Here is a 19,356-nt window from a genome sequence, read left to right as displayed (position 1 = left end):
ACTTTGTGTCATCAGCAAATTTGCTAATATTACTTTTAATGCCTTCGCCTATATCATTAATATATATCGTAAACAGCTGCGGTCCCAGCACCGAACCTTGTGGTACCCCACTTGGTCACTGCCTGCCATTCCGAAAGGGACCCGTTTATCACTACTCTTTCCTTCCTGTCAGCCAGACAATTTTCAATCCAACTCAGTATTTTGCCCCCAGTACCATGTGCCCTAATTTTGTTCACCAATCTCCTATACGGGACTTTATCAAAGGCTTTCTCAAAGTCCAGGTACACTACATCCACTGGTCCTCCCTTATCCAGCTTCATAGATAGATCCTCAAAAAATTCCAGAAGATTAGTCAAGCACAATTTCCCCTTCGTAAATCCACGCTGACTCTGACCTATTCTGTTACTGCTATTCAAATGAGTTGTAATTTCATCTATTATAATTGACTCCAACCTTTCCCACCACTGACGTCAGGCTAACCAGTCTGTAATTTCCTGTTTACTCTCTCCCTCCTTTCTTGAAAAGTGGGACAACATTTGCCACCCTCCAATTTGTAGGAACTGATCCTGAATCTAAAGAACCTTGGAAAATAATTACCAACGTCCTCTGGCTTCCCACTCATCTTTGCTATGTTATACTTCTCTCTAATCTTTATATGGTCCTTAACTTCCCTCGTCAGCCACGGCCGCCCCCACCTCCCCTTAGGATCTTTCTTCCTCTTTGGTATGAACTGACCCTGCACCTTCTGCATTATATCCAGAAATACCTGCCATTGTTGTTCCACTGCCATCCCTGATAGGGTATTGTACCATTGAACTTTGGCCAGCTCCTCCCTCATAGCTCCATAGTTCCCTTTATTCAACTGCAATACTGACACTTCCGATTCTCCCTTCTCCCTCTCAAACTGCAGATTAAAACTTATCGTATTATGGCCACTATCTCCTAATGGTTCCTTTACTTTGAGGTCCCTGATCAAATCCGGTTTGTTGCACAACACCAGATCCGGAATTGCCTCCTCCCTGGTAGGCTCCAGTACAAGCTGTTCTAAGAATCCATCTCGGAGGCACTCCACAAACTCCCTTTCTTGGGGTCCAGTACCATCCTGATTCTCCCAGTCTACCCGCATGTTGAAATCTCCCATAACAACTGTAGTGATACCTTTGTGACAGGCCAATTTCAACTCTTGATTCAACCCGCACCCTACCTCCTGATTACTGTTTGGGGGCCTGTAGATAACTCCCATTAGGGTCTTTCTACCCTTATAATTTCTCAGCTGTATCCATACACACTCCACATCTCCTGACTCTATGTCCCCCCTCGCAAGGGACTGAATATCATTCCTCACCAACAGGGCCACCCCACCCCCTCTGCCCACCAGTCTGTCCTTTCGATAGCACGTATAGCCTTGAATATTCATTTCCCAGGCCCTGTCCACTTGAAGCCACATCTCAGTTATCCCCACAACGTCATACTTGCCAACTTCCAACTGAGCCTCAAGCTCATCCACCTTATTTCTTATGCTTCGTGCATTCATATATAATATTTTAAATTTGTTTCTCCCCTCACCCTTCCTATCAATCCCTATTTCACTTGGCCCTTCTTGAGTTTTCTGCTCTGTTGATTCTGTTGTCCTTCTTAACTTCTCTTATTCTCACTTTCCCTTTAACTTCATTCTTAAATTTCCAGTTTTTCCCCTCCCCCCCATTACTTAGTTTAAACACACCTGTGTTGCAATGGCAAACCTGCCTGCCAGAAAGCTGGTCCCCCACCTATTAAGAACCGTCCCTCCTGTACAATTTATTCTTACCCCAAAACAGACCCCAGTGATCCAAGAATTTAAATCCTTGCTTCTGGCACCAGTCCCTCAGCCACACGTTCAGGTCCATTATCTCTCTGTTCCTGCCCTCTCCAGCCCAAGGAACTGGAAGAAAACCAGAGATAACCACCCTGGAAGTCCTGTTTTTCACCCTTCTTCCAAGTTCTCTGAAGTCCCGCTGTAGAATGCCCCTCCTTTTCTTCCCAACGTCATTAGTGCCAACATGCACCATCACCTCTGGCTCTTCACCTTCACCCTCGAGGATTCTCTGCACCCTATCAGTGTTAACATCAAATTTGGTCTAAAGGAACAGCTGAGATGTGATGGGGTGAGCGAACAGGTGGTGGATATATAAATTCAGGGTTAATTAGGTATGAAGTGGTTATTCCAATGTGGGCAGCTTGCAATCTGTGGGATGTGAGAGCTTTATGGAATGCAGTACAGTGAAATGAAGAGATAGTAGGAACTGCAGATGCTGGAGAATCTGAGATAACAAGTGAGGAGCTGGATGAACACAACAGGCCCAGCAGCATCAGAGGAGCAGGAAAACTGACGTTTCGGGCCTAGACCCTTCTTCAGAAAATGAAGAAGAGTCTAGGCCCAAAACATCAGCCTTCCTGCTTCTCTGGTGTTGCTTGGCCCGCTGTGTTCATCCAGCTCTACACCTTGTTATCTCAGGGAAATAAAGTTGTCTATAAAAGTGTAGACTTGAGTTTTGTTATCTTTTGGATTTTTTGATATTGGAACCTGAAGATTTGAAGATGGATAAAAGGTTTGGATAGTTTGTCATTGATTATGGATAAAATTGATTACAAAGGTGATAAATTGATTGCTTAGGAGGCATAAACAGATTTTGACACATTAATAAAGATTGAGGATAACACGATGGAGCAGTACATAATGGAATTCAATAGATTGTACGCAAGACTGTGGAACTTTCATTTGGAAATTCTCCAAACTCTGCTGGTGTTTAAATGATTGGACAGTGTCAAAGTATTAAATATAGACAGACTTCTTGTTTAGACAAGGGTTATATGTGCAGATAAACATACACTTCTAGGATAAATGTGAGAATCACAAAAACGGTTATTTGGAACACATTCTTTTTTTAGTAGTGATCATAGTGCTGAGAGGGCAGATTGAAAACGTAGTCCCCAGTGTCAACAATTTAGTGAGACAGTTTGGGTTTTGGAATCGAAAAAGCTGTTGTGTTCGCAAAATCTGTGAATTTGCAATATACTCAATCAGGACACTGTTGTATTCCTTGACACCGATAAGTGCTAGGTATGAGCTTTGCAACGAAAATGTGTGAAAAATATTGGAGGATGCAATAAGCACAGCAGGAGAGGACTCTGGAAAATATAAAAGCTGGGTTATGTACAGAATAAGGGGTAGGAGGTAGGCCCATGGTTTGGGAACATGCAGTACAGAGATAGAAGACTGGAAGTGAAAGCATCGAGTTAGAGTGACGGTTAGGGTTTGAAATGTAAGTTTTAGCAGAGGGTTCAGGAGAAAACATATCCCAAGAAAGAGACTAGGTTTCTGACTTCTAACATCTTCGGGGTTTTTAATTCCCCTAGAAAGGAATTTGATTAATAGGAGGGTGAGATCAACCAGTAGCCATTCCGAAAGAGAGAGAAAGCAAGAGAGAGTGTGTAGTTTAATGACAAATACAGCACAAATCAGGAATACCGCTAGCCCATTGGATTGGGACGTCCTGGTGGCCGTGAACAAACTCAAAGATAAGTTCATAAAAGATGTCAAATGAGAATTATAAAATAAAAAGAGAAAGAACTGCGGATGCTGGAAATCAGAAACAATGACAGAAATTGCTGTCAAAGCGCAGCAGGTCTGGCAGCATGTGTCGAGAGAAATCAGAGTTAACCCAGGATTCTGTGGAAGGGTCACTTGATCGTAATGTTAATGCTGAGTTCTCTCCACAAATGCTGCTGGACCAGCCGAGCTTTTCCAGCAACTTCGGTTTTTGTTAATGGGAACTGTAAAGCTGGAGAGAATTTGTAGGATATGCAGAGGTGTCAAATAGGAGACCGCCATCTCTAGGTAGATGCTCCCCGAAAAGATTTCTCACAGTGGGACTTCGAAGACCAGAGTAAGGCTATTGGCACACGACCTGAAATAAAACTGAGAGGTCAAGATACAATGGTAGATTCACCAACAGCAGGAAAGCAATTTTGAAATTTTTGTTGGCTTTGTTAGCCGCATGTGCTTGGGAAGGTAAATCTATTCATATGCAAGGAGTTCTGCTCAAAAGGAAAATGTTTCTTTGTCCACCAAAAGAGTCACCAAATGTAACAGAAATACTCTGGAGGTTAAATAGATGTGAAGATGACTTAAGTGATGTCTGTAGAATTTAGTACCCACCAGTAAGGTATCATATTAAAATAGATTATGTGGTGACTGGTATGAGGTTGGTCAAGTGGATCTCACTGAGTATGAGTTCTCTGATTTGGGTGGTTAATCAGGGAGCCCTGGCTGACAGATTAAAAACAGGAGTCTCAGGGATTCTGCTCACTCCAGGGAGTGGCTCTGAGCTAGCTGGTCAGAGCCCATGTACTGTACGTGTGTAAATAGAGGGTGACTTGGTTTAGGATACTGGCCGTCCATGAAGTTATTTCAGGCTGTCTGCCGTGTCTTACTGACATCAAAAGGGGAGCTCTCAGGTACTTCTGTGATGCTTGTAGTTTTTATTTTGCAGGTCGTGGGCAGTCTATTTGAAAACCTTGTCAAAAATGCACTAAAAGCAGAATTCACGACTGAAAGCCAGGCCTCTGGAGCTTTTAGCTACGTTGGATTTAGCAAGCAGGCGTTGTTGGGGAAATTGTTAGCCCCATTGCTGTGTGGCAAAGTGGGACCTCACAACAAGATCCAGTGGCTTCCAAAACTGAAAAGAAGGAATTGTGAAGTCTAATTGGACAGCTGAATTGGCCAGGCACCAGCTTGGAAGTTTTTATGTTGAGTGCAGTTATGAGCAAACCCATGTGGACAATATGATTTGGGGGAACAAACCATTTGTAAACATTAAAAATGGAGCATTTTGTGTTTTGAAAATTCACTGGGAGATACTGGGAATCCGAAACTTTCTGTTTTCTGTGATGCTTCGCAAGTCAATCTCTGTCAGGTGTTCCCGAGTGCAGAAGGGTTTATAGTTTTTCTTGAGGCTAAATGTTGAAAGAAAAGCAAAGTACTGGAGGAACTCAGCAAATCTGGCAACACCTGTGGAGAGAGAAACTGAGTTAACATTTGGAATTCAATCTGACTTCCTCAGAACTGCTCACCTCAAACAGTGCAGCACAGGCACAGGCCCTTCGGCCCACCATGTCTGTGCTGATCTTGATGCTGTTCTGAATTAATCCCACATGGTCCATATCTCTCTATTCCCTGCCTGCTCACATGTCTGTCGAAATGTCTTTTAAACTTTGTTATTGTATCTGCTTCTACCCTGGCAGTGCGTTCCAGGCACTTACCAACCTTTATGTAAAATGCATGCGTCGCACATCGCCGTTAAACTTTTCCCCTCGCACCTTAAACCAATGCCTCCCAGATGTGACATTTCCACCCTGGGAAAGAGACTCCACCCTATCTATACCTCTCATAACTTTGTGCGCTTCTATCAGGTTGCCTCAACTTCCAACGCTTTAGTGAAAACAATCTAAGTTTGTTCAACCTCTCCATATGGCTAATTCACTCCAATCCAGGCAACATCCTGCAGAGGTAAACCGCTCTTGCACCCCCCTCCAAAGCCTCCTATCCTTCCTGTAGTGCGGCAACTGGAGCTGCACACAATATTCTAAACGTGTCTGGACTGAAGTCCTTTACAGTTGCAACACGACTTGGCAACTTTTATACCCAGTGCCCTGACCAATGAAGGCAAGCATGCCATACACCTTCTTTACCACCTTATCTGCTTGCGTTGCCACTTTCAGGGAGCTATGGACTTGCACCCCAAGATACCTCAGTATATCGGTGTTCCTAAGGGACTGGACATTTACTCTATACGTTCCTCTTGCATTTGAACTCCCGAAATGCATCGCCTCACACTTATCCAGATTAAACTGCACCTGCCATTTCTCTGCCCAACCTTCTGACTGATCTCTATTTTGTTACATCCTTTGGCATCCCTCCTCACTGTCCAGAACTCCACCTAATTTCATGTCGTCTGCAAACTTCCTAATCAGACCATTGATGTTTTCATCCAAATCACTTGGAGGTATCACAAACCGCAGAGGTTCCAGCACTGATCCTTCAGAACACCTTCACAGACCTGCAGTCAGAAAAGCACCCCTTCACAGCAACCAACTGTTTTCCATGGTCAAGCCAATATTATATCCAACTTGCCAATTCACCATTGATTCCATGCCATTTGATCTTTTGGACCAGCCTACTAGGAGGGATCTTGGAGCTTTAGTAAATGCTGTTTGGACAATATTCACTGCCTCCCCCTCATCAATCATCTTTGTCACTTCCTCAGAAAACTCAATCGCGTTCGTGCGACATGGTCTCCCTCGCATAAAGCTATGCTGACTGTCCCTAATAAGCACATTCTTCTCCAAATGTGAGTAAATCCTGTCCCTGAGAATCTTCTCCAATAACTTCCCTCCCGCTGATGTAAGGCTCACTGGCCTGTAATTTCCTGGATTATCCCTGTTGCCTTTCTTCAGTAAAGGACCAACATTTTCTACTCTCTAGCCTTCAGGGACCTCTCCTGTGGCTAAACAGGAGCTTAGCTTCCCAAACTAAAAGTAAATGTTGCCATTAAGCTTGGGACGCTGAAAAGATCAGAACATTTGTGAAAAAAAGGTACCTTAATAGCAGAAACTCTCAATTTTGGTTAGGCAGTGGCTATATCGTTTTTCTTTGTGGAAATATTGGAAGAAATTCTGGGAATGGATTCAGCAGCATTATCCCACGAGTGCCACATCAGTAAAATTCACAATGGGACATCAAACACTAAACAAAATGTGTGAGTGTGAAAGTACTGAGGTTTGATATTATAGTTTGAAAACAGATGCTTCAAAATGGGGAACAGCAGATTGGCTGAATAGGACCGGTTAGCTACCTGTTTGGTAAAGAAAGCAGCAATTTCTAGGAAATTGTTGGACCTGTTGGAAAAAGAAGGATACATGGGGAGTTTTAGTGTTCAAAGAAAATAAACGGGACTATGCTATGCTTAGACCATAAGACATAGGAGCAGAAGGAGGGCCACTCAGCCCATCAAGTCTGCTGTGCCATTCAGTGAGATCATGACTGATCTGATAATCCTCAATTCCATTCTCGTGTTTTCTCAAAACCCTTGTTTCCCTTATCGATTGTCATTTTGTGTTTCTTGTTTGTTTTGATTATTATAAATTAATTTGTCGAAAAAGAAAAAGGAGAATCTGTTATCATCCAATGCCTGAGACCTAATGGAATGAGGAAACTGTGGATGGATATAGCAGCAAAAGGTTAATTTGATGTGAATTTATTGTACAAATATGGGCCAGCAACCTGTAGGGGTGAGTTTTAAGAAATGAGATTAGCTGAAATAAAGCTCTCACTAAAAGTGTAGACTTTGATTTGTTTAAATGCAGTTATCTTCCAGTTTCTGACATACATCTTTTGTCCAGTGTGGTGACCCCATACTGTGATGAGGGGAAAGGCAGGTGCCCTTGTCCCTAGGGTGGGGGATTTCAAGACTAGGGAGCATATTTTTAAGGTGAGAGGTAAAGAATTTTTTTAAAAAAGACGTGAGGGGCGATCTTTTTTTACACAGAGAGTGGTTCGTGTGTGCAATGAACCTCTAGAGGAGGTGTTGGACGTGGTTACAGTTGCAATGTTTAAAAAACATTCGGATAAGTTTGTGAGTGAGAAATGTTTGGAGGGATATGGGCCAAGCGCAGGCAGGAAGGGCTAGTTTAGTTTAGAATTATGGTCGGCATGGACTGGTTGGACTGAAGGGTCTGTGTCCGTGCTGTATGATTCTGCTTTTGAACCCAGTACACTTCTTTCAGAGCCAACTATCTCACAGACTTTGCTATCCATATTGTCCAGTTAAGTTTCTGATCAATGGTGACCCACAGTTTTTTTCTGTTGCAATGCTGTTGGATGTCACTGGGGAAAAAGTCAGACTGTGTTTCGCTGGAGATGGGCTACACCTGGTACATTACAGCTGATATTGTAATTCCAACAGTGAATCATCAGGGGTTTTAAGCAAGTTTTCAGTGGAGTGCTGTATTAAAAAGCTTGTGGAACTTCAGAGCGGTGCAGAGAAAAATCTCTGATAAAATACAACAGTCAGTTTGTCCTTGCTCTGTAATCTTCCTCTTTTAGCCTGTTCACTTTCTCAAATTGACCAAATTGTTTGAAATCTTCACTGTTTTTACCTGCTGCTACAGTCTACATGCTGCGATCATCTAGGGTTCATGTGATGTATGTTGTGGCGAATGAAGTTGGTTCTTTCAAAATGTTGAAATTGAGGCTCTCAGACCAACTACACTGAAGCATGGGGAGCTGTCCGTGGTTCTGTATATCAGTATATCCCTTTCGGCCTGTATCCCAGTGCTGTCCCCTGTCCCCAGGGCTCACTGCCTGCCATAGCACTCTTTCCATGGATCCCCACTCTCCTCCATGGCTCCCCACTGTCCCTTTTAGCCTTCCCCTCTCCCCATGGCCCTGTCCCCTTTCCATTGCCTCCCCATGTCCCCATGGCCCCATGCTCTCCCCATAGCTTTGTGCCCATCCCATGTCCCTGTGCCCTCCCACGGCCCCCTGCTCTCCCCCATAGCCCCACGCTCTCCCCCATGGCCCCACACTCTCCCAATGGCCCTGCACTCTCCCCATGGCCCGCTCTCTCCCCCCCTTGGCCCATATTCTCCCCAGTTCCCTCCACCCTTCCCTTTGCCCCCCGCTCTACCCCTTGGCCCCATGCTGTCCTCCATGGCCCTACGCTATCCCCATGGCCCTCCACTCTCCCCAATGCCCTCCACCCTTCCCATGGTCCCCACCTCTCCCTGTGGGCCCCCAGCTCTCCCCGTGGTGCTCAGCTGTCCCTGTGGCCCTGCGCTGTCACCGTAGCCCCAGCCTCTCCTCTTGGCCCCCCACGCTCCGCTTGGCCCTGTGGTCTTCCCGTGGGCTCCCCACACTCCCTGTGTCCCCGTGCTCTCATCTTGTGGGTACAAGGCCCTAAGTTAATCTCCGGAAGGGGATCTCAGGCTTCCTGAGGTGGTTGGTGAGTGGAGACTGGGACCAAGAGGCCTGGTTAACTTCAGTATCCAAATCAAGCCTCTCAGGACTGGGACCATTCCCACAACAAGACCAGAGAAAAAGTATCTGGCCTTGTTTGGACCAGGCTGGAACAGGGCTGAAGCCTCTGACAACACATAAAGGCCACACTAGGCCCTGGTACTCGAAGTGTTACCAGAGTCACTAGCTCCCTGTCTCGTTGTTCACATCACTGCACTTTCTAAGGACTTTCAGCAAGTGGATTACAATTGGTTTGTTAATTCACTCTGATCCTAAGAAAGATAAACTAAAAACAGGCCAGGACACAGACATGGAGATCTGACAGAGGCATTCAAATGCTTCAGGGATTTTGATTGGGTAAATAAGGAGAAACTGCTCCCAATGGCCAGTCACCGCATGGCCATAGATTAAAGAGAATTGGCAAAAGAACCGATGAGGGAGAAGGGAACAAGGCAATTTTGCTGGCAGAGGCAAGTTATTGTGATCTGGAATGTGCTGCTTAAAAGGGACATGAATCCTCAGGAACTGACCCTCTGACAGTGCCCGCTCCCTCAGCGCTGACCCTCCCGACAGTGCCCGCTCCCTCAGCACTGACCCTCCGACAGTGCCCGCTCCCTCAGCACTGACCCTCCGACAGTGCCCGCTCCCTCAGCACTGACCCTCAGACAGTGCCCGCTCCCTCAGCACTGACCCTCCGACAGTGCCCGCTCCCTCAGCACTGACCCTCCGACAGTGCCCGCTCCCTCAGCACTGACCCTCCGACAGTGCCCGCTCCCTCGACAGTGCCCACTCCCTCAGCACTGACCCTCCGACAGTGCCCGCTCCCTCGGCACTGACCCTCCGACAGTGCCCGCTCCCTCAGCACTGACCCTCCGACAGTGCGGGGCTCTGTCAGCGTTACATTTCCCCTCGGAGCCATGCGTGGGTTTTGATGAGAATTATTACAGACTTGTGTTTTGTTGTGGGGACTGGTGATGTTTGTCTATTGCCCAAGAGATGCTCGATTGTCGATTGCTGTTGGTGCTGAGTGGTTGTGTGTTGTCAGTGACAGGAGGTTTGACAGTTTCAGTGCAGGGGTAAGTCCTCTGGGTAGTGTGCCAGAGATGGGACCGTGTCTGTCACTCAACCCCTTCCTGCTGTAGTCGCTGAGCCAGGCAGTCAGGCAGTGCACTCCCCCCTCGCCCCGATGTCCCTCCATGTTCCTCCATGTTTGTAGGGAACGTCACCAACTCTGCACAGCACTTACTGCCCTGTCCCCAGTTGCCCCCTTGTGAAGGTGGATGGGGGGGGGGGGGGTGGTGTGCTGCCTTCTGGAATCGCTGCGGCCCATCTGCTGTGGGTTAACCCACAATGCCCTTTAGGGAGGCAATTCCAGGATTTGGATCCAAGGGAGGAAAAGTGGGCTGATCAGAAGTTGGAAGTGACGGAAGCAGATGTTTCCTCAGTTTTGTAGCTCAGCATGAGTCAGGAGTGGAGGGTGTCGGGTGGGGGCAGATAATGCAGTGGAGGGGGCTGGATGCTGGGAGGAGGTAGTTGCTCTGAATTGATATTTATTGCAATTACTGAGTGTCATGCAGACGGACCTCTCAGGTTTCAGTGCTGCTGTCTGATGCTGCCTGCATCTGGTATAAACTGCACCTCAGTACTCCGAAACACAGCACTGGGCGGGTCTGTCCTGCTTCCCTTTGTGCGAGATCTAGCTGTGAGAGACTGTGACATTTATTTAAGGAGCTCTCCCTGCAGATTGCCAGTGACTATTACTCCACCCAGGCTCTCCACTTGTCCTCTCTCTCTCCCTCTCTCCACTGCACAATTCACCCTTCCCTGTTTGGCAAATTCTCCTCTTACACTGAAGCTGTAGAATCAGTGCTGTGATTGGTTGGGAATTCCCTGGGCTTGCAGAGCACGGTGTGATGCTGAGCAGGGGGAGAATGGGCAGAACGATGAAATAGGAGAGAAGGAGTCTGTTTGATTCTGCAATAGAGAGAGAGAGAGAGCAATACACCTGCCCAGGAAGATAAGATGAAGTGAGAGGGACGCAGATTTTGGGATTAGGACACATCGGAGATTGTACGACAGGAACCTGGATACTCAGCATCTCGGACCCCACAGTTGGAATATTGTTTAGTTTTCTTTCATGGGTCTGCGTATAATGTCACCACCAATTAAAGATCTGGCCTGTTTCTCTCCCGTGCTGTGTCAGTGCAACGTAATATGTACCAACAAGACGTTATCCCTGATGTTTGGATGCAAGGTGAGTGAATCCTTTTCATGGAGAGGTTCAGGAAGCCTCCTCCTTTCGTTCTGCCCCTTCTGTTTTACATTCATTTCTGTTTGCTCCTTTCTCTATTCGTGTGCCTAATCCCCTTGCCACGGATATTTAAACGTTAAAAAGTTCAAACCCTTTCTTGTAATTTCATTCGGGCTTTCAGCTGGTGGAATTAGCCAGGGGCGTTGTGATGAAGTTGCTCTGTGTTGGGAAGGTGTTTTAAGTGTCATCTGGAGGAAATTGGGGCCTTAAAAGGCTGATGGGCCACAGTCCACAGTAATTGGTAGCCACGTTGTCTCTGTGCTTCAGTCTGTGATGCGCTGGCAGGGGTGTAGAGCCTGTCTACAGGCCACTGGTGGCACCTCCCTTGGCTGTAGGTCTCCCACAAGTGGGATGTGGTGGGGGTGGGAGCAGGAGTGGGGATGTCGGGGTTTGGTGGGGATGTCGGGGTTTGGTGGGGTGGTTATAAGGTACCCACCAATCCCTTTGGATGCACATTGCCTCTTCTGTCTCAGTTTGGCCTAGGTACCTCTGTACCCCTCCTGCCAACTCGCTCAGCCACCTGCTCAATGCCACACCCCCTGCTCAGCCTCTGCCCCTCTTCCTGGGCACCCCAGTCCCCAGCCTCTCCCCGTGGAGTCTTCTCCCCGTTTAAGACCCGTTCCGTCACCACCCTAGCATCAAGTGGCAGCCAGTTCCGTTCAGAAGCGAGTTCGATTGGGACGGAGAGAAATGGAGCACACAGAGAGGCCATTCGGCCCCCAACACATCAGACCTGATCATGGCAAACCCCCACCTCCGCCATCCAGATACCACCGCGCACCTGCACTTCCCCAGCTTTCCCCATCCCTCGATTTCTTTAACATCTAGAAACCTATCCATCCCAGTTTTGGCTACTCTGGGGAAGAGAATTCCAAGAATTCACCCCAGCCGAAGGGAAAAATCTCAGTCCGAAATGACTGACCTCTTACTGTGAGACAGAAGGGGATTTTCCAGCAGCAACCCCTCCCCCCCCGCCTTTTCCTGTATCTACCCTGCAGAGCCCTGTTTCAGACAGTGTGACCTGCCCTTGCCCTGAGCTTGGGGCTTGTCTGTGGCTTTAGTGTGAGCTGTTCCACTTGGGCACAACCAGTCAATTTCACCGAAATGTCTTCTGTCAGCTCATGGCCCATGGAGCTGGGAGATATTTATAAATCCCAAGATGGCCCTTCAGCCTGACATGCCTGTGACTGCCTAATTGTCCCTTCCTCATGATCCCCTAGCCATGCTTTCTTTCCCGCTCCCTCTGTGGTGACGTTTCACGTTTCACCTCAGTAGCCCTTGGTGTAATGTCGTTAATCAGGGCCAGATTGAAGATCTGGACTAGTTTCGACAGCTGAAGGACCTGGTAGAAGTAGGGGAAGGAATCTTCTGGCTAGTTCGTCTTAATTGAAGATTCTTACCCTACTCAGGGGATTGTGCATCCTCACGGTGGTCTTGGGGACAATACCGTCTGTGGCCTGACAGAGAACTTGTTCCAGATATGTGGGGATCAAGGGACTTTTCTGGCCTATCTCTGCAGCTACTGTTTTGCTAACTCTGTATGTATGTGTGTGTGTGTGAATACATGCGAGTGTGTGTGTGTGTGTGTGTGTGTGTGTTTGTGTGTACGTGAGTGTGTGTGTACACATGAGTGTGTGTGTGTGTGTGTGCACGTGAGTGAGTGCGCACATGCGAGTGTGTGTGTGTGTGTTGCTAACTCTGTTTGTATGTATAACAGCCTTTCTGACTCCCCCACTTTTCATTGGTCAGTGCATTGAGTACAGGAGTGGGGAGGACATGTTGGGGCTGTACAGGACATTGGTCAGGGCCACTTTGGGAATGCTGTGTTCAATTCTGGTCTCCCTACTACAGGAGAGATGTTAAAAACCAAAAGAACTGCACATGCTGTAAATCAGGAATGGAAACAAAGTTGCTGGAAAAGCTCACGAAAAGCTGTAGGAAATGTATTGTTGAACTTGAAGGGGTTCAGAAAAGAAATTATAACGATATTGCTGGGGCTGCAGGATTTGAGCTATAGGGAGAGGCTGAACAGGCTCAGGCTATTTTCCCTGGAGCATTGAAAGCTGAGGGGTGACCTCAGAAAAGTGTACAAAACCATGAGGGGCCTGGATAGGGTGAATAGTTAAGGTCTTTTCCCCAGGGTAGCAGGAGTCCAAAACTAGAGGGGCATAGGTTTAAGGTGAGAGGAGAAGGATTTAAAAGGGACCTGAGGGGTAACTTTTTCACACAGAGGGTGGTGCGTGTATGGAATGAGCTGCCAGAGGAAGTGGTGGAGGCTGGTACAGTTACAGCATTTAAAAGGCATCTGGATGGGGACATGAATAGGAAGGGTGTAGTGGTAATCCTGCATGATCAGCAATCCAGAACACCATGCTCATAGAACATAGAACATAGAACAGTACAGCACAGAACAGGCCCTTCAGCCCACGATGTTGTGCCGACCATCGATCCTCATGTATGCACCCTCAAATTTCTGTGACCATATGCATGTCCAGCAGTCTCTTAAATGTCCCCAATGACCTTGCTTCCACAACTGCTGCTGGCAACGCATTCCATGCTCTCACAACTCTCTGCGTAAAGAACCTGCCTCTGACATCCCCTCTATACTTTCCACCAACCAGCTTAAAACTATGACCCCCTTGTGTTAGCCATTTCTGCCCTGGGAAATAGTCTCTGGCTATCAACTCTATCTATGCCTCTCATTATCTTGTTTACCTCAATTAGGTCCCCTCTCCTCCTCCTTTTCTCCAATGAAAAACGTGTTCTGGGAATTTGGTTTCAAATCCCACTATGGCAGGTAGTGAAATTTCACTTCAATACACTTCCGGAATAAGAAGCTAAATTAATGAGGACCAAGTAACCATTGTTAAAAAACCCATCTGGTTCACTGATATTCTTTAGGGAAGGAAATCTGCCATCCTTACCTGGTCTGGCCTACATATGACTGCAGAGAAGGAATCCTGAAAGTGGCAGGGCAGGTTAACGTGATAGTGGCATAGATGGTAAGAGCAGGGAGGTTACGTTGGAGCTGTACAGGACTTTAGTTAGACCACAGCTGGAGTACTGTGTACGGTTCTGGTCTCTACACTTGAACATTCAATCTGAATGATTGCACTGGAGGGTCTGCAGAGGAGCTTCTCCAAGGCATGGCCTGGAATGGAGCATTCCACTGATCAAGTGAGGCTGGAAAGGCTGGGGTTGTTTTCTCTGGAGCAGGGAAGGCTGAGGGGGGAATCTGACCGAGGTGTATAAGATCATGAGCAGCATGGACAGGGTGGATAGAAAGCAGCTGTTCCCTTTAGTTGATTGGCCATTAACGAGGGGTACAAGGTCAAGGTGAAAGGCAGGAGATTTAGAGGGGACTTGAGGGAAGATATTTTCACCCAGAGGGTGCTTGGGATCTGGAATGCACTGCCTGACGGGGCAGTTGAGGCAGGAAACTTCTGGGAAGTATTTGGATGAGTACTTGAATCATAGAATCCCTGTAGTGTGGAAACAGGCCAATTGGCTCCTCAAGTTCACACTGCCCCTCCAAAGAGCATCCCACTCAGATCCAACCCCCTTCCCTATCCCTGTAACCCCATATTTCATATGGGTAACCCACCTAACTTCCACATCACTGGGCACTACGGGACAATTTAGCACAGCCAATCCACCCTAACCCACACATCCCTGGGCATTATGGGACAATTAGGCACGGCCAGTCCACCCTAACCTGCACATCCCTGGACACTATGGGACAATTTAGCACGGCCAATCCACCCTAACCCGCACATCCCTGGGCACTACGGGACAATTTAGCATGGCCAATCCCACCCTAACCCGCACATCCCTGGGCACTACGGGACAATTTAGCACGGCCAATCCACCCTAACCCTCACATCCCTGGGCACTACAGGACAATTTAGCATGGCCAATCCACCCTAACCCGCACATCCCTGGGCACTACGGGACAATTTAGCACGGCCAATCCACCCTAACCCTCACATCCCTGGACACTATGGGACAATTTAGCACGGCCAATCCACCCTAACCTGCACGTCCCTGGGCACTACGGGACAATTTAGCACGGCCAATCCCACCCTAACCCGCACATCCCTGGGCACTATGGGACAATTTAGCACGGCCAATCCACCCTAACCCACACATCCCTGGGCACTACGGGACAATTTAGCACGGTCAATCCACCCTAACCCGCACATCCTTGGACTGTGGGAGGAAACCGGAGCACCCGGAGGAAACCCACACAGACACGGGGAGAATGTGCAAACTCCACACAGACAGTCGCCTGAGGCTGGAATTGAACCTGGATCCCAGGCGCTGTGAGGCTGCAGTGCTAACCCCTGGCATAACATTCCAGTCTATGGTCCTAGTGTGGAAAAGAGAGGCAAGTGTATGCAATGTATATTTGGAGGTCCAGATACGATGGACTGAAGGGCCTTTTCTGTATTGTATGATTCTATTAAGGACAGGCAATGAACGCTGGCCAAGTTGATGAAACCCACATCTCATGAACAAATGTTAAAAAGAACTGACTGTTTTTCTGCGTGCTCTGCCCATAGTCCCAAGTTTGTAGCTGACACCAACATTGGTAGTGTAGTGGGCAGTGAAGAAGGTTACATCAAAGAACAACAGGATCTTGATCAGATGGTTCAATGAGTCAAGGAATGGCAGATGGAGTTGAGCTTAGATAAAGGTGAGGAGCTGCAGTTTGGAAAGGCAAATCAGGGCAGGACGTCTACACTTAATGGTAAGGTCCTGGGAAGTGCCGCTGAACAAAGAGACCTTGGGGGGCAGGGTCACAGTTCCTTGAAAGTGGAGTCGCAGGTAGACAGGGCGGTGAAGGGGGTGTTTGGTACTCTTACCATGATAGGTCAGTGCTTTGAGCATTGGGGTTGGGAGGGTCATTTTGCAACTGTACAGTACGTTGGTCAGGGCCACTTTTGGAATACTGCGATCAATTCCAGTATCCCTGCTGGAGGAAGGATGTTAAGCTTGAAAGGGTTCAGAAAAGATTTATAAGGATGGTGCCGGGGTTGGAGGGTTTGAGCTACAGGGAGAGGCTGAATAGCCTGGGGCTATTTTCCCTGGAGCGTCAGTGGCAGAGGCTGCCTCCCTCAGCACATTGGGGGCATTGAAACAGTCCTTGGATAAGCAGATGGATGATGATGGGATTGTGTAGGGGGATGGGCTTAGATTAGTTCATAGGTCGGCCTACCATCGAGGGCCGAAGGGCCTGGTTCTGCGCTGTATGGTTCTATGTTCTATGTAACTGCTTGTAGTGTGTACACTCGGGTCTTTTGAGTGTTGGGGCATGAAGGAATGGTGTTGGGACTGGGTAGAACTGACGGGGCTATGTCACTAACGAGAGAAGGGAAGTCTTAAGACATAAGCAACTATGTCCTTTCCTCAAACTTATTGCCCTCACCTGGATAATGAGCGTAGGCTCCTCAGAGGCCAGGGAACAATGGACGCAATGCTGTTTCTTGCGATGCCTTTCACAAACCCAGGATGGCAAAAAATTTACAGCCGTGTTTTGCATCCAATGAAGCGCCTTTTCAAGTTACATCACTGACTCACACAACCCAATTTGAACACAGCAACATCCCACAAGCAGCAATGGTGGGGGAATCATAGGACAATTTAATTTTTCAGTCATAATTACTGGTCCCAGGATGCATGGAATTTTGCACAGGACAGCACAAGACCAGGCTGTTTGACACACAATGCCTGTGCTGACCATGATGCTATTCTAAACTAGTTCCATCTGGCCACACATTGTCTGTATCCCTCTATTCGCTGACTGGGGAAGGAGTGAGAAATTGCTGGCCCTTTTACATAAACTGCATAGGATTTTATATTACAGCAGCATAGAGCACACTGAGTGTCTTGTTTTAATGTCCCAAACCAAAGTTAGCACTGTTTTTCCCACTCCAACTCCCACAGCTTTAGATGACATGTCCATCATGGGCCTCCTGCAGTGCCACAATGATGCCACCCGAAGGTTGCAGGAACAGCAACTCATATTCCGCTTAGGAACCCTGCAGCCCAATGGTATCAATGTGGACTTCACCAGCTTCAAAATCTCCCCACCCCCCACCGCATCCCAAAACCAGCCCAGTTCGTCCCCTCCTCCCACTGCACCATACAACCAGCCCAGCTATTCCCCTCCACCCACTGCATCCCAAAACCATCCCAGCCTGTCTCTGCCTCCCTAACCTGTTCTTCCTCTCACCCAGCCCTTCCTCCCACCCCAAGCCGCACCTCCATCTCCTACCTACTAACCTCATCCCACCTCCTTGACCTGTCCGTCTTCCCTGGACTGACCTATCCCCTCCCTACCTCCCCACCTATACTCTCCTCTCCACCTATCTTCTTTTCTCTCCATCTTCGGTCCACCTCCCCCTCTCTCCCTATTTATTCCAGTTCCCTCACCCCATCCCCCTCTCTGATGAAGGGTCTAGGCCCGAAACGTCAGCTTTTGTGCTCCTGAGAAGCTGCTTGGCCTGCTGTGTTCATCCAGCCTCACATTTTATTATCTTGGATTCTCCAGCATCTGCAGTTCCCATTATCACAGTTGTATAAGACTTTGGTTCAGCCACATTTGGAGTACTGTGTACAGTTCTGGTCGCCACATTACCAAAAGGATGTGGACGCTTTGGAGAGGGTGCAGAGGAGGTTCACCAGGATGTTGCCTGGTATGGAGGGTGCTAGCTATGAAGAGATGTTGAGTAGATTAGGATTTTTTTCATTAGAAAGATGGAGATTGATGGGGGACCTGATTGAGGTCTACAAAATCATGAGGGGTATAGACAGGGTGGATAGCCTCTGACGCTCATTGGAAAACATCCCCAGTTTATTCAGCCTCTCCCTGTAGCTCAAACCGTCCAACCCCAGCAACATCCTTGTAAATCTTTTCTGAACCCTTTCGAGTTTAACATAATCTTTCCTCCAGCAGGGAGACCAGAACTGAATGCCCTCAGTCCATTCCAGCTCCTAACCACTCGCTGAGTGGAAATCTTTGTACTCGGGTCGCATTTGTCAGTTCCTCTAAAGCTGTGCCCTCGATTCTCACTCCTTTCCCAAGCTGTTACAGCTCTATCCAGTCCTTTCATTAAACAACAAATACAACCCTTCAGGACTAGTGACAAAAATATGATTGTAACCAAACAGGGGAACGTTGGCTTTAGTATTTGGTCCACTACCGTTTCTGGCCAATAGTATCCCCGGCAGTGTCTTTGGTAAGGGATTTTGCGATGGGAATGCCACCGAGTGTCAAAGGGAGATGTTTGGGCTTCACTCTTAGAGATGGTCACTCCCTGGCATTTGTGTGGCATGGTATTACTTGCCACTTGTCAGCCCAAGCCCAGGCACTCGCCAGATCTTGTTGCATTTGAGCATGGACAGCCTCAGTACCTGAGGCGTCGCGAATGAACATTGTGTAATCATCGGCGAACATCCCCACTTCTGACCTTGTCTTGGAGGGAAGGCCATTGAAGAAGCAGCTGAAGGTGGTTGGTGCCAGAGTGCAATGATCTGGAACTGAAGTGACTGCATCTAACTGAAGCAGCCATTTTCCTTTCCACCAGGCCCAGCACCAACGAGAGGTCCTGCTGGCTAATTTTATTACCCTGTTCAGCTATTACGCTGAATAGTCTAGGGCTGTTTTCCCTGGAGCGTCAGAGGCTGAGGGGTGACCTTATAGAGGTTTATAAAATCATGAGGGGCATGGATACAGTGAACAGAGAAGGTCTTTTCCCCAGGGTGGGGGAGTCCAAATTAGAGGGGCATAGGTTTAAGGTGAGAGGGGAAAGATTTAAAAGGGACCTGAGGGGTAACTTTTTCACACAGAGGGTGGTGTATGTATGGAATGAGCTGCCAGAGGAAGTGGTGGAGGCTGGTACAGTTACAGTGCAGGCAGAGATTGAGAAATTCTTCATCTCACAAGGAATTAAGGGGAGACTGCAGAAAAGTGGAGTTGAATTGCCCA

The 19,356-nt window shown here is 47.7% G+C and overlaps 1 protein-coding gene across 10 annotated transcripts in view; it reads left to right on the top strand.

Annotated features, from left to right (window-relative positions):
• Positions 1-19,356, top strand: part of LOC125448645 (disks large homolog 4) — a 324,649-nt gene that overhangs the window by 135,504 nt on the left and 169,789 nt on the right. For 2 of the 10 annotated variants that reach the window (XM_059642667.1, XM_059642666.1), the window contains exon 1: positions 11,022-11,309. The exons of the other annotated variants lie outside the window; for them this stretch is intronic. In XM_059642667.1, coding sequence (XP_059498650.1) covers positions 11,193-11,309 — 117 coding nt within the window. In that variant the 5' untranslated portion in view covers positions 11,022-11,192. Of the gene's footprint in view, positions 1-11,021; positions 11,310-19,356 lie in introns of those variants that run through there. 10 annotated transcript variants of the gene reach the window in all.

The sequence above is a fragment of the Stegostoma tigrinum genome, chromosome 45, assembly GCF_030684315.1.
Source record: "Stegostoma tigrinum isolate sSteTig4 chromosome 45, sSteTig4.hap1, whole genome shotgun sequence".
In the NCBI taxonomy this organism is placed as follows: Eukaryota; Metazoa; Chordata; class Chondrichthyes; order Orectolobiformes; family Stegostomatidae; genus Stegostoma; species Stegostoma tigrinum.
Note: the sequence above shows the minus strand (reverse complement) of the source record. Positions and strands in the feature narration are given on the sequence as shown.